At 45.4% G+C, this 25983-nt stretch overlaps 1 protein-coding gene across 6 annotated transcripts; it reads left to right on the top strand.

Annotated features, from left to right (window-relative positions):
- The first annotated feature begins 1262 nt into the window (after positions 1 to 1262).
- Positions 1263 to 25795, top strand: GLE1 (GLE1 RNA export mediator). 6 transcript variants are annotated; one of them, XM_036261046.1, is made up of 16 exons: positions 1263 to 1390; positions 5430 to 5660; positions 10311 to 10421; positions 11040 to 11188; positions 11755 to 11815; positions 12053 to 12307; positions 14829 to 15042; positions 15884 to 15996; positions 16158 to 16227; positions 19345 to 19487; positions 19586 to 19776; positions 20269 to 20398; positions 21974 to 22078; positions 23401 to 23483; positions 24620 to 24683; positions 25407 to 25794. In XM_036261046.1, the coding sequence occupies exons 1-16, from the start codon at positions 1292 to 1294 to the stop codon at positions 25473 to 25475; spliced, it is 2088 nt and encodes a 695-aa protein (XP_036116939.1). In that variant the 5' UTR covers positions 1263 to 1291; the 3' UTR covers positions 25476 to 25794. The 6 variants fall into 6 exon arrangements, 5 of the variants coding, with proteins under 5 accessions (XP_036116939.1, XP_036116938.1, XP_036116934.1 ...); XM_036261041.1 differs by having other exon boundaries at positions 1265 to 1447; positions 25407 to 25795; XM_036261042.1 differs by lacking the exon at positions 21974 to 22078 and having other exon boundaries at positions 1266 to 1447; positions 25407 to 25795.
- The last annotated feature ends 188 nt before the right edge of the window (positions 25796 to 25983 follow it).

Raw genomic sequence — 25983 nt, 5'->3', positions numbered from 1 at the left:
CACATTGCCTCCCACACGACCCCAACCAGGGCCCGAACGAACCATAACCGAGGTACGACACCCTCGGCCAGAATTGAACCCAAGATTCATTGGTCCATGGGCCAATGTGCTACCGCTGAGGCAATCCAGCCAGGGCTAAATTAATGGTTTTTAGTGTATTCACAAAGTTGTGCGACCATCACCATTATCTAATTTTACATTTTCATCACCCCCCAAAAGGCAGCCTTATTTATTATTCTTATTTTTATTTTTTTTAATCCTCATCCGAGGACATTTTTCCATTTTTTGTACAGACAGAATGGGAGGGAGAGAGAGGAAGAGAGAGAGAGAGAGAAACATCGATGTGAAAGGGACACATCGAGTGGTTGCCACCCGCACGACCAACCAGGGCCAGGGACAAACTGCAACCGAGGTACATGCCCTTAGCGGGAACCGAACCCGGGCCTCTCCGGACCGCAGGCGGACGCTCTAACCGCTGAGCCAAACCAGCCAGGGCGGCAGCCTTATTTATTAAGTAGCCACTCTCCATTGCCCTAGCCCCAGGCAACCACTGATACAGTCTTCATGTCTCTATGGATTTGTCATTCTGGACATTTCACATAAATGGAATTATACTATATATCACCTTTTGTCATTGGCTTCTTTGACTTGGCATAATGTTTTCAAGGTTCATCCCTATTGAAGCACGAAGTTCTACTTCATTTTTATGATACACCGTGTTATATTTATCCATCAGTTGACTACATTTGGGCTTCCATGTTTTGGCTATTCCGAGTAATGCTGCCATGAACATTCAACACGAATTTGTGTAGACGGGTAGTTAATTTCTCCCCGATGGACACCTAAGAGAATTGCCCCGTCAAATGGTAACTCCAACCTTTTTGAAGAAATGCCACACTCGTCCACAGTGGCTGTCATGTTTTAGAGTCCCACCAGCAGTGTGGGGGTGGTTCCAATTTCTTCACATCCTCATCAACACTACATATTAGAAAAAAAAAAACCCCAAAACTAGATATTCAACTTTCCATAAAGAGGAGGCTCAAGGCTTCAGAAGTACACTGGCCTGAAGTTTCCTGCTGGGTCGGGACCTGAGGGTCCAAACTCTGTGCGCAGGCGCGCGGTAGATCAAGCTCGGCGCCGGAAGTGGGGCGTACAGCCTTCCGCGGCGCTGTTGCGTTGTGCCCCCGAGTGCGCGCCCCGGAAGCGGAAGCTGCGCTCGTTTCCGGGCGGCCGATTCGAGGACTTGTTTACTTACGAGCGGCATCTCGGGAAAGCTGCAACAGGACGGGCCATGCCGTCCGAGGGTCGCTGCTGGGAGACCCTACAGGCGCTACGCAGTTCCGACAAAGGTCGCCTCTGCTACCACCGCGACTGGTTACTGAGGGGCGAGGTGAGCAATGGATCCCGAGGCGGCTGTGGCCCTCATCAACCCATCTCCACACCCCAGGTGATGATCACCTGGTCACAATGGTGTCTGCTAGATTATCTCCGCTTAAAACTCATCATTTTTTCTTTTTTAACTAATTAGTATTTTGTAGGGAGGTATTCCAAGATTGCACCAATGTGTATCTTTTTTTATCATCAGAACTCCTCCACCCTTAGCATTTATTGATGATTTCTGAATAAGTCACCTCTGTGATGTAGCCAAATGGTGTGTTTTTATATCCACCATTCCTTCTACACTTGTTGATTGGCATTCTACCAAAGTGGAGGGCTTTCTCCTCCCACCCCCCTTTTTAAAAAATATTTTTGCTTTATTGATTTCAGAAAGAGGAAGGGAGAGGGAAAGAGATAGAAACATCCATGAGAGAGAACATGGATTGGCCGCCTCCTGCATGCCCCCACTGGGGATTTGGTCCACAACCTGGGCATGTGCCCTGACTGGGAATTGAACTGGTGACCTTTTGTTGCATGGGTTAGCTCACAATGCTGAGCCACACCAGCTGGGCTCCCCTTTTAAATTAATTGTATCAGTATGGACTCATGGGTTCTTTTTTTTTTTTTTTAATTTATCTTCATTGTTGAAGTTATTACAGATATCCCTCCTTTTTCTCCCCATTAACAACCTCCTCTTTGCCTTCACACTGTTGTCTGTGTTGGACTTACCTGTTCTTACTTGATGCATTGTAATCCACTGCTTGGAACCTTATGCATGTGTATTTTCATTTTGTGGGATGTATATCTTCAGGATAAACTTGTAGAAGTGAGATTGCTGGGCCAAAAAGTAAACATAGATGTACTTTGGTTATATATTGCCAAATTACCCCCAAAAGCGGTGTAGCAGTTCGTTCTCCAATCAGCAGTGCATGATTGTGCCCCGCTGCTGACAGACAGCCTTGTCAACAGAATGTATCACTATACTTTTAAATTTTGTTTATGTAATTGGTAAACATAAAGTCTCAGTGTAGTAATGCATTTCTCTTTGATTTATTGAGATTGAATACCTTTTCATATATTTAAGAGTCAGCTTTATATCTTTATGAATTGCTTGTCTGTATCTTTTGCTCATTTTTTTATTGGGGTTTTGTTCCCCTAATTTTTACAAGTTCTTTATGTATTAGGAATAATAATAGACCTTTATATGTGACATATATTACATGTATTTTTTCTGGTTTGTCAGTTTAATTTTTTTCTCTGTTTATGGTATTTTTTGTGTGGTTTTGTCACATTTGAAACTTTGCCCCTGGATTTTATTTTGATGTCTGAATGAGTAAAAAGGTGTTGTCTCAACATTGTTTCTAATATGTCTTTAAAATGAGCCTCATAGCCCTGGCTGGTTTGGTTCAGCGGTTAGAGTGTCAGCTGGCGGACCAGAGAGGCCCGGGTTCGGTTCCTGCTAAGGGCATATACCTCAGATGCAGTTTGTCCCTGGCCCCAGTTGGGGTTGTGTGGGTGGTGACCAGTCTATGTGTCTCTTTCACATAGATGTTTCTCTCTCTTCTTCTCTGTCTCCCTTCCACTCTATCTAAAGATAAATGCAAAAAATAAATAAAATAAAATAAAATGAGCCTCATAATTGTGCATCCAGCATTTTGCTTCTGTATTCAGATTTTTTGCCATGGGTTGAATATATTTTTATTTGTTATCGTCACCCGAGGACATTTTTGCATTTCTCTTCGTATAGAGCGGGAGGAAGAGAAGGAGAAAGAGAGGGAGAGAAACATCAATGTGAGACAAACCGCAACCAAGGTACATGCCCCTAGCGGGAACGAAACCCAGGACTCTGATCTGCAGGCCGATGCTCTAACAGCTAAGCCAAACCAGCCAGGGCAGGTTGAATATCTTTTTATTGTATGTGGGATGTGTGCCTATAATCAAGATTAGGATTTCTCAACCACAGCACTAACATTTTGGGCTGGATGATTCTTTGTTGGGGTGGGGACTGCTGTTGCTGTCTTCTGCATGGTAGGAGGATTAGCAGCATCCCTGGCCTCTCATCCACTGGATGCCAGTAGCACCCTCCCAGTTGTCTCCAGATAGTGTCAAATGTTTCCTGGGGGCTAAAATCGGCCCTGTTTGAGAACCACTGATCTACCTAATAATAGCTTACAGTTTTTGAGTAATTGTGTGCCAAGTACTGTTCTAAGTCCTTTAATATTCATTTAAACCCCTCCCCACCTCAAATCTGGAATACAGGTAGATCCTTTATTCAATTAAAAAATTATGTATTTATTTTTTTATTTTAGAGAGAAAGAAACGTCAGTGTGTTGTTTCACTTATTTATGCATTCATCGGTTGATTCTTGTATGTGCCCTGACCAGGAGTCGAACCCTCAACCTTTGGATATTGGGATTGATGCTCTAACCAACTAGGCCAGGGCCTCCTTTATTCCATTTTAAAAGTGATGAAGCTGAGTCACAGAGAGGTTAGGTGACTTGCCCGAGGTTTTACAGGCAAGTGAAATGCAGAGATGGAATTCAAACCAAGAAAGGCTGGTTGTAAACTTAGTGCTCTTAATCACTGGTATACTGTTTTCTCCGTATTTCCAGGCAATATTTTCCTGACATTTAGTAAAGTTCTCAGCCAAAGTTTGCTGTGTACTTCAACTGCAGTTCAATGGTATAAGTTTCTCTGGTTTAAAGCACTGTTCACTAAATACATAGAGATAATATAATGGTTAACTGGTACAGTTGAATAAGTTGTCCACACACATATTGGAGAGTGTTGAGGATTTATTTTATAATCTTTCTATTACAAATCCCATTTTATTTAAGCCATTGGCTTTTACATCAGTAACTACTTTTCAGTGTCTGTTATTTACATTTTAAAAATTATGACATGTTCAGTAAAAAATATAGTACATAAAATTAGAATAAGGAGAAACATGTCACTCATTACCCAAGCATAACTTCTAGTATATTTCTTTCATGTTTTTAGTGTAAGGGCATTTTTTTAAATGTAATTGTATTTATCCTCTTGTTTTTTTCACTTAAAATTGAATCTTTAGATATTACTACGTAGGATTCACAATCAGTAATTTTTTTTCTAAGTTTTACTTTTTTTATTATATTTTTTGGTACGTGCCCCTAGCAGGAACCGAACCCAGGACTCTCTGGTCCGCAGGCTGACGCTCCAACCGCTGAGCCAAACCAGCCAGGACAATCAATCAGTATTTTTAATGACTGATGTTTCTCTATGTATACTATAGTTTACTTTACAATTCTTCTTGTGTTCTTTTCTGTTCCAGCTCTTTTTTTTTTTATCCTCACCCGAGGACATTTTTCCATTTTTTGTTCAGATAGAGTGGGAGGGAGAGAGAGGAGAGAAACATCGATGTGAAGGGACACATCGAGTGGCTGCCACCCGCACGACCAACCAGGGCCGGGGACAAACTGCAACCGAGGTACGTGCCCTTAGCGGGAACCGAACCCGGGTCTCTCCAGACCGCAGGCGGACGCTCTAACCGCTGAGCCAAACCGGCCAGGGCCTGTTCCAGCTCTTTACATTTTTTTTGCATGTGCTTTAATGACCATCTTTGTGCATTGTTTCTTTTACTGTAGTTAGGGTTATTTAGTCTGATACTCGAAAAGGATAATAGCCCTGGCTGGGTGGCTCAGTTGGTTAGAGCATCGTCCCCTATGCCAAAAGGTTGCAGGTTTAATTCCTGGTCAAGGCACATGCCTAGGTTGCGGGCTTGATCCCTGGTTGGGGTGCATACAGGAGACAGCCAGTTGATGTTTCTGTCTTTTCTCTCATATCAATATCCTAGGGTGAGGATAAAATTATATATATATATTAAAAATTAATAAAAGGAGAATAGGGTCATTATCAAGAAACTACTTTCTCTTCATTGCTGATTGTTAATACAATTACTTTGGGTCTTTGGTGTGTGTGTGTGCTTAGATTTTCAGTAAGGCATGTAGTGGATTGTCTTTGATTGGATAGGTCGGTTGACATGCAAGTTGAGCTTAACCTCTTCTTTTCTCTAGGATGTTTTAGAAGAATGTATCTCTATTCCCAAGCTATCTTCTTATGCTGGATGGGTGGTAGATCATGTCCTGCCCCATTCACAAGAGAACCTATCTCCCTCTGAGACTTCAACATCCTCTAGATCTACTTCAGGCCTAGACCAACCTTCATTTGTTCCCAGATCTCCCATCAGAAGCCTTACCTTCTCACCAGCATCCCCAGGAACACCACCACCAACAAATGGAACCAAGGTAAGATTTTTAATCAGCTGAAGAGAAAAGACAAGGGTGGTTGCAAAGTTGAATTGTGTAACATTGTTATATGACAGTGACCATACCCTTGAGAAAATAATGATTTCTTATAGCTTATAGCTATTTGTAGTGACAGTGTTCACCACATCACCCATTGTTCTCTTTATGAAGACCGAGAATAGTAATTAATGTCATGAGCAATGAGATTTTTTTCAGCCTTGTCAAAACAAGGCCACTAAAAATTTGATTGCCTCCCCCCAAAAAATGGGAGAGAGAGAGAAGATGTATTTTATTATTTTCTAATCCTCGCCCAAGGACATTTTTCCATTCTTTTGTTCAGATAGATTGGGAAGGAGAGCGAGGAAGAGAGAGAGGAACATCAACGTGAAAGGGACACATTGGGTGGCTGCCTCCCGCACCACCCAACCAGGGCCAGGGGCAAACTGCAACCGAGATACGTGCCCTTAGCGGGAACCGAACCTGGGTCTCTCTGGACTGCAGGCTGATGCTCTAACTACTGAGCCAAACTGGCCAGGGCAAGAAGATGGATTTAAAAAAAATTTTTTTTAATTGATTTTAAAGAGAGAGGAAGTGAGAGGGAGAGAGAGGTAGAAACGTCATTGAGAGAGAACATCGATTGGCCATCTCCTGCATGCTCCCCACTAGGGATCAGGCTCACAACCTGGGCATGTGTCCTGACCGGGAATCGAACCTGTAACCTCTTGGTGCATGGGTTGATGCTCAACCACTGAGCCACACCAGCCAGACTGAGCATCTTCTTTTGAGAAATGTCTTTGCAAGAGTTGTCCTAAAGAAATAGGAATTTATGCCCTGGCCAGTTTGGCTCAGTCGTTAGATGGTCGGCCTGTGGACCATAGAGTCCCGGGTTCGATTCCCGCTAAGGGTACATACCTTGGTTGCATTTTGTCCCCGGCCCCTGTTGGGGTCGTGTGGGTGGCAACCAATTGATGTGTCTCTCTCACATCGATGTTTTTTTCTCTCTCTTCCTCTCTCTCTCCCTCCTGCTCTATCTGAAGATAAATGCAAAAAATGTCCTCGGTAAGGATTAAAGAAAAACAAAAAAGGAATTTACTATACAGTAAATAATGATTCTGAAAAGGAATCTAGGACAGAGATGATAATTCATATTATAAAAGACTGTATGGTCTGTACATGGAAAGTTTAATTTTTAGCATTTTATATTTAAAAATATTAGTCATTAAAAATATTTCTAGTCCAGCCCTGGCCGGTTTGGGTCAGCGGTTAGAGCGTTGGCCTGCGGTCCTGAGAGACCCGGGTTCGGTTCCCGCTAAGGGCGCGTACCTCGGTTGCAGTTTGTCCCCGGCCCTGTCGGTTGTGCAGGTGGCGGCCACTCGATGTGTTCCTTTCACGTCGATGTTTCTCTCTCTCTGTTCCTCTCTCTCCCTCCCACTCTACCTGAACAAAAAATGGAAAAATGTCCTCGGGTGAGGATAAAAAAATATATATATATTTCTAGTCCAGCTGGTGTGGCTCAGTGGTTGAGCATCGACCCATGCACCAAGAGGTCGCCGGTTCGATTCCCAGTCAGGACATGTGCCCAGGTTATGGGCTGGATCCCTGTTGGGGGGCATGCAGGAGGCAGCCAGTCACTATTCTCTCTCATCGATGTTTCTATCTCTCTCTCCCTCTCCCTTCCTCTATCTCTAAAATCAATAAAGAAAAAAATTTTTTTTAAAATATTTCTAGCAGTTAAACATCATAGGTAAGAAAGTGAACTTTAGTCTAACTTCACACCTTACATAAAAATTAACTCAGAATGATCACAAACTTAAATGTAAAAAACTATAAGACTTTTAGAGAAAAAAAATCAGAACTTAGGACTATGTGAAGAGTTTTTAGGTTTGGCACCAAAAACACAATCCGTGAAAGAAAATATTGATAAGTTAAATGTCATCAAAATGAAAACCTTTGCTGTTTGAACACCCCTATGAAAATGATAAAAGGACAGGCTATTGACTGGGAAAAAACAGTTGTAAAACTACATATTTCACAAGGGTTTTGTGCCTGGAATGTATAAATAAACTCTCAAAACTCCAAGGCTTAAAAAACACTTTCCCTCTGGGTAGCTTAGTTGGTTAGAGCATTGCCCCTATACACCAAGGTTGCGGCTTCGTTTCCCGGCCAGGAATCAGGGTACATACAAGAAGCAACTGATGAATGCGTAAAGAAGTGGAAGAACAAGTGGATCTCTCTTTCTCTCTCTCCACCCCTTCTCTGTTTCTTTAAAATCAATAATTAAAAAAAAAAAAAAAACACTTTCCAACCTTCAGTTAGAAAATGGGCAAGATACGAACAGACATTTCTCTTAAGATAATGTACAGATGGCACGTGAGTGCCTGAAAATATGTTCAACATCACTAGTGATTAAGGAAGTACAAATTAAAGCTAGAATGAGGTAGTACTGCACACCTCAGAACGCTTCAGATGAAGAGTAGCCACAGCAGATGCTGGGAGTGATGGGACTCAGGTCACTCATGCATTTTGGGTGGGAATGTAGAATGGCACGTACAGCACTTGGGAACTTAGTTCCGCATTTTCTTAAAAACTAAACATCCCACTAACCAGATGCCCTATCAGTTGTACTCCTGGGCATTTTTCCCAAAGAAATAAAAACTTACATTCACATAAGAAGATCTGTGCACCCATGTTCATAGCAACTTTATAATATCCAAAAACTGGAAACAACTAAATGTCTTTCAACAGATGACTGTTACACTGTGATACATCTATACCACGGAATACTACAAGCAGTAAAAAGCCAATCTCAAAAGGTTATGGACTGTATGATTTCATCTATTTAACACTTAAAATAAGATCGTTATAGGGATGGAGAGCAGATTAGGGGTATAAGGTAGGTGTGCCACAAGGAAGCTTCACAGTGATGAAACAGTTCTGGACCTTGGTTGTGATGGTTACACGAATCCATAGAACTATGCACATATACAAATGAATGCCTATAAAACTGGTGAAATTACAATAAATTCTGTGGCTTATCAATGTCACTTTACTGTTATTTATATTTTACTGTATTTATGGAAGATGTTACTATTGGGGAAAACTGGATGAAATATACACAGTACCTCCCTATACATATTTTTACAACTTCCCGTGAATTAGAATTATTTCAAAAAAATTTTAATGTTTCTGTGAGAAGCTTCTCAGCATCAGCAGGTTCTAGTTCTGATCCTGCCAATATTGAGGCATACCCTTGGGCAGCCATCTTTCCCTCCCTGTAGGTCTCAGTTATTTTAAAATCCAAATCTGGTATTGGATTAAATTGCTGAGATTCTCTCTAAGTACAAAGTTACATAATTTTTGAGGTTTTCATAAAGTTTTGGATAGCTTTATATAATGGATTGTTGTATCATTTAGGAATTTTTTATGTTTAACAAACTCAGTTTAAACTAGCTTAAGCAAAAGGGGTGGGGATGGGGAACAAGAAATTAATTAGTTCATATAACCAGGAAGTCTAAGTGCATTTGGAATCAATTAGATCTAGAGAATCTGTATTCTTTTCTAATATTTTTTTTTTTTAAGAGTGAGGGAGAAACAGCCATGTGAGAGTGAAACATGTCAGCTGCCTCCTGCATGCCCCCTACTGGGGTTCCAGCCCACAGCCTGTGCCCTGATAGGGAATCGAACTGACAGCCTTTCAGTGCACAGGAAAGAACCCAACTACAGAACCACACCAGCCAGGGCAATGATGATCTGTTTTCTGTATTTCTCTGTTTGACATTATTTCTGACTTGCTCCAGTGACCCAGACAGGGCTTTGCCTTTCTAGCTCTCAATTCTGCCTGACTCGTTTTCATTTCATTTTCCAGAAAGACTCAATATGGCAAGACGGCTGTTGGTAGCCCCAGACACACGTCTTCTTAAATTAGCATCCCCAGAAAAGAAAGCCTTCCTAGATAGCTTCCTCGGAAATTCAAAGGGGACTGTGGCCTAGCGTGACTCTAAGCCTCGTTGCTGAAGTAGATACTGGCTACAGAAGGCTAGAGGGCTTCACAAGCTGGTCACATACTTATCCTGAGGCCAGGAACGTGGAGGGATTGGGGATGTGGATTGGGGTTGCTCCATCTAACCATCCTAGCACAACTGGACGGAAGAAAGGGGAAGAATGTGCTGGGCACATCAAAACAAACGAGCAAGCAGATAAGAAGCTGATGTTTGTTGTGCTTCGGGCATTTCTTTTTCTTAAGGAAAACAATTATAACAAGGTCAATATCATGAAAAACACACTAGTTCTAAACCTAATTAGTTTTGTTTTTGTTGTTTGTAAGTAGAGATGTGGTTTTTGTCTGGAAGGGATAACACCGACTATATAGTTGGCCCTCGCAGTTAATCAGTTCCAGACTCTACCGCGATAAATGAATTTCCACGAAGTAGGATTCTTTATTTACACAGTCGTCCCTCACCACCTCGCACTTTGACGGTTGTGGCTTCACTCTATCACGGTTTTTTCAAACATAGTATAGTATATTATCAAATATAGTATAGTATTTGGAAAAAACGTGATAGAGTGAAGCCATGAACGTCGAAGCGCAAAGTGGCGGGGGACGATTGTACCATTTTTAAAGTTTAATTTTTCCTTCTTCTGTCTAAATAGGACAAACATGAGTCCCATCATACAGAACCTTTGGCACTTCAGTCCTCCAGGGGCATCAAAGTGGAAGGCTGCATCCGAATGTATGAGCTGGTACACAGAATGAAAGGAACAGTAAGTGACCCACGAAGCAAGGCAGGCCTGACCACGGGGAGCCACGTTTACATGCAGTCCCTTAGGGTTTATGAATGTCCACTGTATGCTGATCGCCGTGCCCAACTTAGGACTAGCAGTTCCTCTGTACCGCAGGCCGACGCTCCAACCGCTGAGCCAAACTGGCCAGGGCGGACTAGCAGTTCCTATTCGTTTGTGGAGATGGTATAATGTAGCAGTCCAGAGTTAGCTCTCTGAAGTCAAATCTGGTTTCAAATCCTCACTCTTCTGCTTTACGTGTGGCTTTGGGACTTTTCTAAGTGGAGGTGGGGGTATCTAGGCAGAGGTGATGCCATGAGGAAAGGAGTGAGATGGAAATGCACATGGCAGGTTTACGGTGTTGGAGTAAGGATTTTGGTAGGTTTCCCTGAAACCCTCATAAGCATACACAGGAGGAAGCTTAAAGGTGCAGGGTTATTTGATACTGGGGTGGTAAATACCTGTCCCTTCCCAGCTTTTACTGGGGTGACATAAACCACATTGGGGCAAGTTGGAAGAGCTTTCCGGAACACTGAGTTTGACGGGTAAGTGAGCAAGGTGGCCGTGCAGCTCCAGAGAGCATGCGCTGATCCTTTCCAGGAGGGCCTGAGGCAGTGGCAGGAGGAGCAGGAGAGGAAGGTGCGAGCCCTCTCTGAGATGGCGTCCGAGCAGCTGAAGCGGTTTGATGAACAGAAGGAACTGAAGCATCATAAAGAATTCCAGGACCTGAGGGAAATGATGGAGAAGAGGTGAGTGTCCCTGAACTGCGACTGGAAATGTCAAGATGGTCGGTCAGCTGCAGCTCTTTCCCATCAGAAAACCCGCAAGGAGAGAGCTTCGCAACTTCTGAGTCTAACTATCAAAATAAAACAGACAGAGAAGCTGCTGACCCAGTAAAATGACCAACTTTGTTTTTTTGTTTTTTGTTTTTGTTTTGTTTTTTCCTCACCTGAGGACATTTTTCCATTTTTTGTTCAGATAGAGTGGGAAGGAGAGGAAGGAAGAGAGAGAGAGAGACAGAAAGAGAGAGAGAGAGAAACATCGATGTGAAAGGGACACATCGAGTGGCCGCCACCCACACGACCCAACCAGGGCCGGGGACAAACTGCAACTGAGGTACGTGCCCTTAGCGGGAACCGAATCCGGGTCTCTCTGGACCGCAGGCCGACGCTCTAACCGCTGAGCCAAACTGGCCAGGGCCAAAATGACCAACTTTGGAAAGACGACCAGTGTCTCACAGCAAGGGAGGCTTTTAGGGGAGAGAACAGTTCAAGGAAGCATCCCTGACCGAGTCTCCCTGCCATTTCTCATTCAGCTCCAGAGAAGCCCTGGGGCAGCAAGAGAAGCTGAAAGCTGAGCATCGGCACCGAGCAAAGGTCAGAGCCTGGGAGGGTCCGTGTGCGTGTTTCAGGGTCTGGCTGGAACCTGCCAAAGAGGCAGTTCTGGCACAGTTGTGGGGACCTGGCCCCCTCTTTCTTCTGACTGTCGCTGGGCAGTCCTTTTCCTGCTCTGGGCCCATCTGTGAAAATATGTAGCTCACAGATAGGACTTGAGGATGTAGAAGGAGGAGGCCCAGGAGCCCCTCAGAGGTAAGTTGACAGCCCTTTCTGCAGATTCTCAACCTGAAGCTGCGGGAGGCAGAGCAGCAGCGCCTGAAGCAGCTGGAGCAGGAGCGGCTCCGGCGGGAGGAAGGCCAGGTCCGCCTGCGGAGCCTCTATGCCCTGCAGGAGGAGCTGCTGCACCTCAACCAGCAGCTGGACCCCTCGAACCAGCACAAGGACCCGCTGAAGGTGGACCTGTCGGCCTTCCAGACGCGAGGCAACCAGCTGTGCGGCCTCATCTCGAGCATCATTCGGGCCACTTCAGAGGTGAGGGGGCCTCGGGGCCACATGTGGTTACTGAACACTTGAAATGTGACTAGTGAGACTGAAAAGTTGTATTTTAATTCAAACACTTTTTTGCCCTGGCTGCTTTGGCTCAACGGTTGGAGCATCGACCTGCAGACCAAAGGGTCTCAGGTTTGATTCCCAGTCAATGGCATGTACCTGGGTTGCAGGTTTGATCCCTATCCCTGGTCAGGGTTGTGCAGGGGGCAACCAACCGCTGTGTCTCTCTTACATCGATGTTTCTGTCTCTTTCTTTCTCCTCTCCCACTCTATCTAAAAAAATCAATGGGAAAAATATCCTCGGGTGAGGATTAACAACAACAACAAAAACCCACTTTTAAAATAAATTAATTTAATCGTAAATAGCAACACGTGGCTACCTTACTGAACAGCGCAGGTGTAGAGGCTCTATCAGGCTTGTATCGGATTGTTTTGGCCCAGGAGAACTCTGTAGTAGGTAGGTAGCGTGCACTTGTTTTTGCACCACGTCAGAGGCATGTTGGATCCAATGGTCTTCCCACTTGGGATATTAAGGTGGACCAGCGGCTTCAGATACTGTCAGCCCTGTCTTCCCTGCATGCCTTTAGCTAGTGGTTCAGTGCCCATTGCTGCCCTTATTCATTAGGGATGATAGATTTTAAGTTTTTCCATTTTTATCATTCTTTCTGGAATTCAACTACAAAGAAGAAATGTTTCCCATAAACTGTTTATCTTGAGGTATAGTCTATATAGGAAAGAAAGGATAAATATTTGATTCTTGTCTGGCCATTGTGGCTCAGTGGATTGAGCGTCATCCCATGGACTGAGAGGTCCTGGTTCAATTCTGGGTCAGGGCACATTGGGCTCGATCCCCAGTAGGGGTTGTGCAGGAGGCAGCCGATCCATGTTTCTTTGTTTCTTTTTTTTTTCATTCTCACCTGAGGAAATTTTTCCATTTTTTGTTCAGATAGAGTGGGGGGGGGGGGCATTGACGTGAAAGGGACACATCGAGTGGCTGCCTCTTGCACGACCCAACCAGGGCTGGGGACAAACTGCAACCAAGGTACATGCCCTTAGCGGGAACTGAACCCGGGTCTCTCTGAACTGCAGGCCAACGCTCTAACCGCTGAGCCAAACCAGCCAGGGCCAAGTTTCTTTTTCACATCGATGTTTCTATCTCTCTCCCCCTTCCTCTCTTTCTAAAAAAAAAAAAAAACCAATAAAAACATATTTAAGTCCGGCCAGTGTGGCTCAGTGGTTGAGCATCGACCCATGCACCAGGAGGTTGCCAGTTCGATTCCTGATTGGGACACATGCCCAGGTTGTGGGCCTGATAGCCAGTGGGGGCATGCAGGAGGCAGCCAGTCGATGTTCTCTCTCATTGATGGTTCTATCTTTCTCTCCCTCTCCCTTCATCTCTCTCTAAAATCAATAAAGGGAAAAAAAATTTTTTTGAATATTTGATGTTTTTCCTGATAAGTTTTCAGAATAATGAGTTGCTTTGCTAGCTTTCTCCTACAGTGACTTGTGAGGATTTTTCATTTTTAAACTCTCACTAAGAACTTACTAATTTAGCCTTGGCTGGTTTGGCTCAGCGGTTAGAGCATCAGCCTGTGGTCCAGAGAGACCCAGGTTCGGTTCCCGCTAAGGGCACGTACCTCGCTTGCAGTTTGTCCCCGGCCCTGGTTGGTCGTGTGGGTGGCAGCCACTCGATGTGTTCCTTTCACATCGATGTTTCTCTTTCTCTCTTCCTGTCTCTTTCTCCCACTCTATCTGAACATAAAATGGAAAAATATCCTTAGGTGAGGATAAAAAAAAGAAAAGAACTTATGAATTTAGGGGGAAAAAAGATAAATCACTGTACTTCCATCCCATTAATGGAAAGAGGAACAAAGGACAGGACAAACAGTGTATAAAAGCACAAATGTAATTGTCTAATAAGTTAGAAAATAACTTCAGAATCATCATTAATACATGGAATGCAGATGAAAACACCATATCATTTTTGTCTAGACTACTGTCACAAATGTTTAAAAAGTTATTCCACACTGTGTTGGTGAGTGGATTTTGATGGTAAATTGGTATTACCTTTATGAAAACAGAAAAGCAGTACGTATCAGTGTGTTGATAAATACTACAACATCGCCCTGGCTGGTTTGGCTCAGCACTTGGAGTGTTGGCCCGCAGACCGAAGGGTCTCAGGTTCAGTTTCCAGACAAGGGCACGTACCTGGTTTGCAGTTTTGATTCCCGGCCTGGGTCGGGGTCATTCAGGAGGCAGCCAATCAATGTGTCTCTCTCACATCAGTGTTTCTCTCTCTTTCCCTCCCTTCCTTCCACTCTATCTAAAAAAAGGAAATCAGTGGAAAAATATCCTTGAGTGAGAGTTATCGACAACAAAAAAATAGTGCCACATTAATGCAACAGTTCCAGTTGTAGAAATGTGTTGATTTGTGTAAGGTATGACTCAGCCCCACAGGCTGTCTGGGCATAACTCCAAAGCTCTGCCCCTGTCGCCCTGACAGAACGGCTTTCCCACGGCGGAGGACCAAGCTGTGGCCGAGAGGGCGCTGCAGGAGATGTGGGACCTCCTGACGAGTGCCAAGGCCTGTGAGGACAAGAGGCGGCAGGATGAAGAGGAGGCCCAGGTGAAGCGGCAAGAGGCACAGATGCAGCAGGGGCCAGAGGTCCACAAAGAGTGCCCCGCCCCCAGCCAGGGCCCAGGAGGGAAACAGAATGGTGAGTTGTGGTGTCAATAAGATCTTTGAACTTGTTCTAAGTTTCAGCATGTAGAAAGGAGCAGGAATGTCTTTTGGCTATTAAGCTACAGAAAAATTTGCCAGAACTTTTACATAACGTAAAATTCAATTCTGTTACTGAAATTATGTTTAGTTTTGGTTGATGTGGAGCCTGACTACAGATTCCAACACTTTCCATGAGGACTTGGAGTTCTGTGTGATTCTAGTAGATGTATCATTCCAAGTGTTGCTGCTGCTGGGTATTTTAAATAAATATGTACCAGATACATGTTTGTTAAAGCATAAGAGAATCTCCCTGGCCGGTTTGGCTCAGTGGTTAGAGCGTTGGCTCGCGGCCCGGGGAGTCCCAGGTTCGAGTTCCGCTAAGGGCATGTACCTCGGTTGCGGTTCATCCCCGGTCCCAGTTGGGGTTGTGTGGGTGGCAACCAATCGATATGTCTGTCTCACGTGGATGTTTCTTTTTCTCTCTTTCTCCCTCTCTCCCTCCTGCTCTATCTGAAGATAAATGCAGAAAAATAAAATAAAATTTCCTTTAAAAAAAACAAGAGAATCAATAAAGCGTAATGGTCGAGAATATTGGCTTTGGAACCAGATCAATGTAGATCTAGTTTTCCTGCTTCCTAGCAATGTGACCTTGGCAAACTAGTTAATGTTTTTGTATCTATTTATCTATAAAATGAAGATAATAATAGTATCTACTTCGTGGGGTTATTATGACAGTAAAAGCAGTTAATACATGCATGAGGTGATTAGAACACTTCCTGGTTCACGCAAAGTGCTCAGTAAATACTAGCTATTATGAGAACCTCTTCATTCCTCAGGCCTCCAGGTGAAGGTACAAGACAGTACGATGCAGTGGTACCAGCAACTGCAGGAGACCTCCAGTCAGTGTGTGCTAGCCTTTGAGGGCCTGACCAGCAGCAAAGACAGTCAGGTAGGAAGGAGTGTAAGCTGGGAATTCTGTGGGTCTCATAGTGCTCTGAACAGCCTCGTGTCCCAGAGGTACATAGCTGGCGTGTCACATTCCCTAATCCTAATGGCATCTACTCAGCTCTTCAGAAAGCTATCTGCCTTCTCACTGTTCTCTTCTTGCAGATCAAAAAGATAAAGATGGACCTCCAGAAGGCTGCCACCATCCCAGTGAGCCAGATCTCCACGATTGCAGGTTGGTCCGAGCAGTTAAGGACATGGCCTTTCAGTTTGTTTTATTATTTCCTAAGACTCCAAATCTACTCGTCTGTGAGGTTCCTATAAACAATAGGTGGACCACACGTTGACAGTTGTCAGGTGTATAATAGGTATACATACGCATCCTCTTTTATTCTTCTTTGTTTCCTCTTTGGCATGTAGATATTAATCATTATGTGTTTTTTGACTCATTTTAAAAAATAAGCTGTACATATATATTTTTATTTATTGAATTCAGAGAGGGAGAGAGAGATAGAAACACCAATGAGTGAGAACATCAGTTGACCACCTTCTGCTTGTTCCCCACGGGGGATGGGGCCCACAACCTGGGCATGTGCCCTGACCCGGAATCAGACAGCGACCTCTTGGTGTATGGGTCAACGCTCAACCACTGAGCTACACTGGCCGAGCAAAAATAAGCTGTATATTAACAGTAAATCATTGAAGGTGGCTCTTACCTAAAATGGTAAGTTGCTGCAGAAAGCATCACTAAGGGAACCTAGGACATGGCTCGTATTCTTGGCTTTTGTTCTACATCAGCCTTTCCAGACTTGAAACCTGCCCCGCGGTACTTTAGAAGTCCTTCCTTTCTCTCCAGAGACTGGGATTTAGAGAGTAGGAACCAGACGGGAAAGACCCTTCTTCCTTTTTTCTTTAGAAACAGGTTTGTTTTCTATAGAGCTCTGGATGTGGGAGCCTCCAAATGATAGACTTGCTGCCGGGTGGGAAGCCCAGGTCCCCTAGTGACTCGGTGCCCACGGAACACAGGGAAGCTGCCGTTTCTGCCCTTGAGAGGCTTTGTGACAGGACTTACCTATCACTTCGCTGCCTGGAGTTCTTTCTGGAACAGGGCAAGGTATAAATAAACAAACACGCATCACTTTCTGGAATTTAAAGTGCCTGTCCTTGGGTAGCAACAGCAGCGAGGGCGAGGTGGCTGGCAGCCGTCCCACACCGTCACGCCGCCCTCAAGCTTGTCCTCAGTCCTCAAACCCCGAAGTTGACCGCGGACGGCCTTGCCTCTCTTCCATCAGGAAATCGAGACGTCGGGTGTGAGAGCCGCCAATGCCTGTTCCCCGCCTGTGCACAGCTGTACTTACCTCTGTCTCCTGTTTCACAGGATGAGGTGTCCTCCCGACCCTGCTCACCCTCTGCCTCCGCCTGTGTTCCCCTTTCTTCCCGTGTCCTTCAAGACTGCGTTGTCTTTGTACCCTTTCCCTCCTGGTTTCTGCCGTCTCCTTTTTACAGGCTCCTTTCCCCTTAAACACGTGTACTACGTCACTCACATCCTGAAATATGTGTCCTTTGATTCTCCACCCCCTGAGGATTTTGTCTTCCTCACGTTTCCATTTGGCACTGTTGGTTTTCCCTCTTTATGAAACCCGACTCCTTTGGCTTCCGTGGAGCACTAATTTGTAGGTTCTCTTCCTACCTCTCTTTCTCCTTGGGAGGTTCCTTGGTCTCCTCCCCCCACAGCTGTAGGTGTTTCCTAGGGATCCACTCCCACCTTCAGTTCTTCTCATCCTGCATACCCCCATGGCCTCAAACATACCTGTATGCAGAGGGCTCCCAAGTCTGCCTCCGAGCTTCAGATTCTCTAGGACCAGCTACCTGAGGGACACCTTGTCCCTCAGCTACCTCAGGTGTGCCGTGCTGGGGCTGAACTCGTCAGCTTCCTTAGGCCTGTTTCCCTCCAGTGTGTACGAAGTAATCAGTGGCACCGTTATCTACTCGGTCACCGTAGCTGCAACCTGGGAGTCATCCCCGACTGCCTCTTCTGTTTCGTTCTCCACAGCTAATTAGGGTAACGGTACTTAAAGTAATTGGGAACTTGGCAGGGTATTTCTAAGCTGGTGACACTGCTAATTTAAGCTTGGATTGCGAGTCATGGAGAACCTAGAGGCGGGCATGGAGCTAGGCCTCAGGAGCTAGAAACTTGAGGACGCTTACCTCTGTCATCGTGACTTCCCCTGTGCATCTCTGTCCGTAGTGTATAGACTGCTGTTCTGTGGTCCGTGTGGCAGTTGCAAGGCCCCACTGCTCACGAGTATGTGTGTTGCAGGGCCAGCCGAGTCAAGGAATGGACTCTTCTAACTGTCTTGTTGGCTCAGCTAGACGACTCTAACTGTAGCCAACGTGGGAGTTGGGGCACACAGGATCTTTTCTAGACGTACAGCTACTGGGAACCCACTTCAGTATCTGAGGGTGGAGGAAGGCAGTCTCAGGAAAGGGGGGAAATTATTGTGAGCTGGGGAGAACCTCTCAAAGGTTTTTCCTCAAGAGGAAATGACTCCCTTAGGAACATCAGCCAGTCCATGAGATCTGGAACAATCTAACACTTATTTCCATGCTGTTTATCCCTCTTTGATGTGTCAGTTTTAGAATGGGTGCGTTTGGGAATTCCTTTAAAATAGTGTGTTTTGTGTACTTTATGCATTCCCCACCGTGTGTATTTAATTGTCATGCATTTTTCTGCATCAGTGTTTTGTCCTTAGGTTCTAAACTTCTGTAGGCCTACGCAGCTTATACAGATGTCTCCTCTGTTGCCCGGCTGGTGTGGCTCAGTGGTTGAGCATTGACCCATGCACCAGGAGGTCGCTGGCTCGATTCCTGGCCAGGCACAAGCCCAGGTTGTGGGCCCCGATCTGTGGGCATGCAGGAGGCAGCCATTCGATGTTCGGTCTCATCGATGTTTTTGTCCTTCTCTTCCTCTCCTTTCCTCTCTCTCTAAAATTAATTTTTAAAAATCAATATAGCCCTGGCCAGTTTGGTTCAGCAGTTAGCGTCCGCCCGCAGACTGGAGAGTCTGTGGGTTTGGTTCGCGCTAAGGGCACGTACCTCGGTTGCAGTTTGTCCCCGGCCCCAGTTGGGGTCCTGTGGGTAGCAGCCAGTCGATGTGTGTCTCTCACATCAATGTTTCTCTCTTTCTTCCTCCCTCTCTCCCTCCTGCTCTATCTGAAGATAAAAGAAAAAAAATGTCCTCAGATGAGGATAAAAAAATCAATATAGATGTCTCCTGTGTTTATTAGAGTGGAGGAAAAGAGATTGATTGGCAGGTGTGTCTTTTAGCTCACTTGATTTCTTCCATACCCAGGCTCCAAGCTGAAAGAGATCTTTGACAAGATCCACAGCCTGCTCTCTGGAAAACCTGTTCAATCCGGTGGGCGCTCTGTGTCCATCACACTGAACCCACAGGGCCTGGACTTTGTCCAGTACAAACTGGCAGAGAAATTTGTGGTAAGAGACCTTGTTGCCAGAGGTGCGGGGAGAAGGGGCTGGTGCACAGCGCTTAAGCCATTCTTGAGTATTAACACTGTCCCCTCCCCTGTTCCCAGAAACAAGGAGAGGAGGAAGTGGCCTCTCATCACGAAGCAGCGTTCCCCATCGCGGTTGTGGCGTCTGGGATCTGGGAGCTGCACCCGAGAGTGGGGGACCTCATTCTGGCTCACCTGCACAAAAACTGTCCGTACTCCGTTCCCTTCTATCCAGCTTTCAAGGAGGGAATGGCTTTGGAAGACTACCAGAGGTTCGGTTGTCTTACTAACCCGGGGGTGACTCCTGAAATAGAAACAGAATTTATGTTGTTCCTTCTCACAGCTTTTATGTACCTGGAATGTTCTATCAGAAAATACAGTGTCTTTTATGTAAACTGGACAGCTTTTAGAATTTGTAGATTTAGCTGCCAATAATCAGTATAGTTTAGTGGGAAGAATAATGGGTCTAGAATCCAGGAGTCTTCGAATTTTATCCCTGCTTGTCATTTAATAGCTTTGCAAAATGGGTACGTTTTTTACCTCTTTGGGCATCGTTTTCCTTATTTGTAAATAATATGTGTGACCTGTGAATTTACCTCGCAGAGCTTGTCTGATGCGCAGATTTGAGAATGGATATGGGTGCTTTAGAAAACAAGGATTCTATAAATGTAATTACATATTGTTACTGTCGGTCATAAAAAGTAATGTCTGACGTGTCACCCTCATTTTGGCCTTGTCACACTGCAATTTTTAATCCCATGTAGGATGCTTGGCTATCAAGTGAAGGATTCCAAGGTGGAGCAGCAGGACAACTTTCTAAAACGCATGTCTGGGATGATCCGTCTCTATGCTGCCATCATCCAGCTCCGGTGGCCGTATGGAACCCGGCAAGAGGTAGTAGGAAAGGCTTTCACCGATAGTGAGAGGTCAGCCCTTAGTCGTGTTCTGTCTGCAGAAAATGCTGGCCTTCTTTCAGAGAGGCCTCTGTTGCGTGCCGAGTTCAGATTTACTGCTGTTTCATGTGTGTTCTTTAGAGAAGTTGATGTTGATTATTAGGAAACTTCTGAATCACCAGAACCATTTGCTCAGTACTGACTCGGCTAAGGTATTAACTCGGTTTATAAAAGAATGCACCAGACAGGAGTCTGTTGTAAACCCGTCTTTAAGGTTAGAGGATTTTATTAGAAGAGGAATGAGCAAGAAATTGTCATATTGGACCTGGGGTGCCTTAGGAACCATCTAGGTCACAGACCTTACAAATGGACAGATGGAGGTTTGGCAAGCTTTGGTGATACACATTTGGCAATGACAGAGCCACAACGAGGTTCAGGGTTTGACTTGCCAGCCCATTTCTTCTTTTCATCCTCACCTGAGGACATTTTTCCATTTTTTGTTCAGACAGAGTGGGAGGGACAGAGAGGAAGAGAGAGAGAGAAACATCGATGTGAAATGGACACATCGAGTGGCTGCCACCCGCATGACCAACCAGGGCCGGGGACAAACTGCAACCGAGGTACGCGCCCTTAGCGGGAACCGAACCCGGGTCTCTCTGGACTGCAGGCCGATGCTCTAACCACTGAGCAAGACTGGCCAGGGCCCAGTTCTTTTTTTTTAGAGAGAGAGAGAGGAAGGGAGAACGAGAGAAACGTCAGTCTGTTGCTCCACCCATTTATGCACTCATTGGGTGATTCTTGTGTGTTCCCTGACGAGATCAGACCCGAAACCTTGGTGCGTTGGGATGACGTTCTAACCAACTGAGCTACCCAGCCAGGGCCAACCCAGGTATTTTCTCAAGAGATATAGATTAGCAAAATGGAGAAGTTAATGGACTTGTAGACCTAAAGAGAAAAGAATCTAAGTTGATTGAATCCAAGAAGTTTTTATGGTGCATCTACTATGTCCCAGGTTCTGTGCTAAGTTCCAAGATAACACATGTATTTTTTAGGGTAATTGTTGGTGCATGGATTCCCTGAGACTGAAGCTGACAGATATGTATTGAAGGGATCCTGTAAAGAATGTGTGGGTTCCACCCTGGCCGGTTTGGCTCAGTGTTTAGAGAGTAAGCCCAAAGACCAGAGTGTCTTGTGTTTGGTTCCCAGTCAAGGACATGTACCTGGGTTGCAGGTTCAATCCCTGGCCCGGTTGGGGTCACGTGGGAGGCAATGAATCAATGTGTCTCTCTCACATCAATGTTTCTCTCTCTCTTCCTCCCTTCCTTCCACTCTGTCTAAAAATCAATGGGAATTATCCTCAGGTAAGGATTAACAAAAAAAGAATGTATGGGTTTCGGTGTGTTGGAACATTAAGAAACAGAGTTCATTTGGCTTGTGTTGTTTCTGCCCTGTGGGATGTGCTTCGGTTAGATGAACTAAGGGTTCATGTCAACTTGGCAATGGCTGGATGATAACATTGGGAGTTTAGCTCTCAATAAAATGAGATAAAATCATGACCAAGTTTCTCTCTTCCCAGGCTCACCCTCATGGCTTAAACCATGGCTGGCGCTGGTTGGCACAGATATTAAACATGGAGCCCCTGTCAGATGTGACAGCCACCCTCCTCTTTGACTTCTTAGAGGTACACAATGCAGTTCTCACGCAGGAGAGAACCCGTGGCTGAAACAGCCTCAGGCCGCTGTGAGACACGTGGGGAAGCAGTGTAAACAGGGAGGGTGATGGCGAACAGCATTCGGGGCCAGTGTCAGAGTTTTTCTTGAGTCCTAAGACTAACCTGGCTTTTGACTTTTCTTACTACTATACTTTCCTTTTACTTGTGGATGTCTTCCCATTGTTCAGCACAAGTGAAAAGGGGAATTTGTTTTAGGGGTAGAGAAGTAACTCCCAGGACCAAGAGTAGGATGGACAGTTGAATCTCTTGAGGGCCTGGAACCAGGAACTGGGATTTCCCCAGATACCAAGAGTCTCTCTCTGGGACCACATGGTCTTTCATGTGTGTTCCTCCTGCCAGATGCCTCATTCCTGCTCTGCAGGCCGACTTTCTTCATGCTCTGTGCACGGTGGAGATGTCCATCCGGGGCTGTGTCCCTCAGTCTTGGTGTGGCCACCCAGTCGAGTGGGACTGGTGTTCCATCATGGTGAATAATTTGCAGAACAGAAAATATGATTAGCCCTGGCCTGTTTGGCTCAGCAATTAGAGCGTCGACCCGCGGACCAGAGAGACCTGGGTTCGGTTCCTGCTAAGGGCACGTACCTCGATTGCAGTTTGTCCCCAGCCCTGGTTGGGTCGTGCAGGTGGCAGCCACTCAATGTGTCTCTTTCATGTCGATGTTTTTCTCTCTCTCTTTTCCCACTCTATCTGAACAAAAAATGGAAAAATGTCCTTGGGTAAAGATAAAAAAAGAAAATATGATTAACCAGGTTGAGTCACCTGTCCCCCTCATCCAGAAGGTTCTGTATAGTTCTGTACAGTTATAAAGGGCCAGCACTGTAATGTCAGAGTAAGGGTAAGAGTTTCTGTGGAAAGGAGACACTTCTTAAAGAAAGAAGGCACATACCATAAATCTGGGGCCATTTGGCCTGTAATGTCAATAGTTTCCAGTCACCTCAAAGCTCCTGAAGTCACAGTCCATGAACGGTGATCCTGAATCACTGCGGGCACAGTGGGTTCTGTGTACTCTGCTTACTAAGGTTGGGTGTATGCCAGACCTTCGGAATGGCTTACTTTCAGTAAACTCAAGGAAGTCTTGTTAATTAAGTTTGGTTCATCTTAGTATCTGGCAGGCTTGTTAAATGGAGGTATTGCCATGTACAGAGACATGCTTCAGAAGAAAGTTGGATTCTTGATAGGAATGAAAGGCAAAGGGCTGCTTGTGGTTTCTGGATCTTTGTGTGAGTGTGAATTTCCCTTCTCTGCTCTGATGGTGCCCATCTTCCCTCTAGGTGTGTGGGAATGCCCTCATGAAGCAGTATCAGGCCCAGTTCTGGAAGATGATGCTTCTCATCAAAGACGACTATTTCCCCAGGTATTAGACTTGTGGAGCAGACACCAGGGATTCGGTAGATAAAACTCATGACATCAGATGCCCTTGGGTGCTATTGCATGCTGGCTTTGACTCAGTTAAATGCAGTTGCATTAAGTGTGACATTTTTTTTTTAGTGGGAGGGAAGGATGAGAGAGAGAGAGAGAGAGAGAGAGAGAACCATCGACTTGAGAGAGACACATCAATTGGTTGCCTCCCACAACCAGTGACCCTGTTGGGGGCCAGGAATCGAACCTGCAACCCACGTACATGCCCTTGACTGGAAATTGAACTTGAGAGTCTTCAGTCCATGGGCTGGCGCTCTAACCACTGATCAAACCAGCCAGGGCAGTGACATCTTCTGTTTCCATCCTTTTCCTCTTGGATACCTGAACAAACATTTTGAATTCTAATGAGTCTCTCTCTTATTGGCTAAATTAAAAAAAAAAAAAAGGAAAATATTGGATTCAGATACCTGATATTTTTAAAAACTTTTCTCTTCCACATGCCCCCAGATAATCTGGAATGGTGATTTTGAATGCAGTTTTTAATTAAACCAAGGAGTCATACCCCCTCAATAAATCAGTGGAAGCAACTGACTTACCGCCTTAGAGCGTCGTCTCGCGTACCAGAGAGTCTCGGGTTCGGTTCCCGCTAAGGGCACATACCTCGGTTGCAGTTTTTCCCGGCCCCGGTTGGGGTCGTGTGGGTGGCAACCACTCGATGTGTTTCTCTCTCTCTCACTTCCTCCCTCTCCCTCCCACTCTATCTGAAGATAAATGCAAAACTGTCCTTGGATGGGGATTAAAAAAGAAAGGAACTGATTTATCAACCAGTTTGCTTGACTGTGGTGTGGCAGTCACCTTTGAGTACCCTTCTCATTCCTCATTTCACTGGCATTTCAAGTGGGGGAAAGGCCTTGGCAACCCCCATCCCACCCCATCATAAAGACCTTGGAAAGGAAGGGTGCTCTCTCTCTTTTACCCCTTTGTTAGAGAGGAAGGTTGAGGCTATTTGGAGGAACGACAGCATCCTTAGTCTAGAAGACATCTCTGTAAGTCACTTGATCCCGTCCTTCCCCTAACTCCTTTCCGAAAGATGGGTGTCACTCATCACTTATCTTCTTTCTGTCCCTGTAGGATAGAAGCCATTACAAGCTCGGGACAGATGGGTTCCTTCATACGCCTCAAGCAGTTCTTAGAGGTAAGATGCATTGGACGCACACGTCCCAGACTGTTGCTGCTGAGAGCATACCTGTGCCTGACCGGTCTTGGACCTCCCTGCTCTCTAATGCAGTCTCTTCCTCGTGATTTCCCATCCCTACTTGTTTCTCCATAATTTCCCCTGAACCTTACGGGCTGCCATTTCTCCTTCCTGCATGTCACTGTCCATGCCGCCTGTGGGGAAGCTACCCTAAGAGACGAGCACACCTGTCTAATGAGTCTCGTCTCACCAGTACACTTTTGGCATGTTGGCCAAGGTTCTTTTCTCAGGCTCAGGTCTGGGGAACTGGTGCGTGTACTGCTCCCTTTCTCCACCAGAACAGACTGCACTTTCAGCCAGACTCTTGTCATATTTCTAAGTGCAAACATTTTTAAGCAGTTAATCTTGTCAAATAACGTGGAACTCTGTGGTAGGTCTGCCAACACAGCTCGCTGACTTTGTCTTCAGTGGCCCAGTCGGGAGAGGCCAGGCTGTGGGGGACGAGAGTGGGACAGGCATCACGATGGCGGAGCCCTTGTCCCCTGCTGCAGCTCGTGCAGAAGCCAAAGCCTTAGGCACAACCTTCAGTCCTGACGTTTTCCTTTCTGAGTGCTGTTCTGTGGGATTTAAGCTTGCTGTCCCTCAAAGTGTCTTCTAATTGTTAAATGTTGGAAGCAGTGTTATCAGAAAATCATTCTGTTTTCTTCATCTTTCCCTGACCAGAAATGTTTGCAGCACAAGGAGATTCCTGTCCCCAAGGGCTTTCTGACTTCCTCCTTCTGGCGTTCCTGATGTCACTCCGCCACCCACCGTCACCATTGTTGCAGTGGGGCAGTAATGAAGCAGCTGAATATATATTGGGGAGAGCAATGTCAGATTTAGAAATCTACCAATGTGTATTTTTATATATTTATACCTGTGACTAAGAAAGGAGATTTTCATGGGTCTCAAAATCTAGGCGGTCTGATGACTCTATAAGGGATCCACATGACAGTGTGTGGAGTTGGCCTTTCTCACTTTTGCAGAAACTTTGAGAAGAGGTCTTTACATATGATCCCATTTTTTTATTTTTATTGATTTTTCTAGCGAGAGAGGAAGGGGGAGAGAGAAAGAAACATCAATCGCCTGCCTTCTACATGTCCCCTACTGGGGATCGAGCCTGCAACCCAAGGCATGTGCCCTGACCGGGAATCCAACCGGGACCTCTTAGTCTATGGGACGATGCTCAGTCCACTGAGCCACACAAACTGGGCAATGATCCCATTTTTTATTTCCTTGTCGCTGTTATCTTTCAGAAAGT

Source organism: Molossus molossus, unplaced genomic scaffold, assembly GCF_014108415.1.
Source record: "Molossus molossus isolate mMolMol1 unplaced genomic scaffold, mMolMol1.p scaffold_m16_p_14, whole genome shotgun sequence".
In the NCBI taxonomy this organism is placed as follows: domain Eukaryota; kingdom Metazoa; phylum Chordata; class Mammalia; order Chiroptera; family Molossidae; genus Molossus; species Molossus molossus.
Note: the sequence above shows the minus strand (reverse complement) of the source record. Positions and strands in the feature narration are given on the sequence as shown.

Excerpts from the sequence above, each read along its gene's own strand:
- GLE1 (XM_036261041.1), top strand. The coding sequence starts at position 1,292 with ATGCCGTCCGAGGGTCGCTGCTGGGAGACCCTACAGGCGCTACGCAGT. Across the intron at positions 12,308-14,828 it reads TCATTCGGGCCACTTCAGAG|AACGGCTTTCCCACGGCGGA; the intron begins GTGAGGGGGCCT and ends TCGCCCTGACAG. Across the intron at positions 15,043-15,883 it reads CCCAGGAGGGAAACAGAATG|GCCTCCAGGTGAAGGTACAA; the intron begins GTGAGTTGTGGT and ends TTCATTCCTCAG.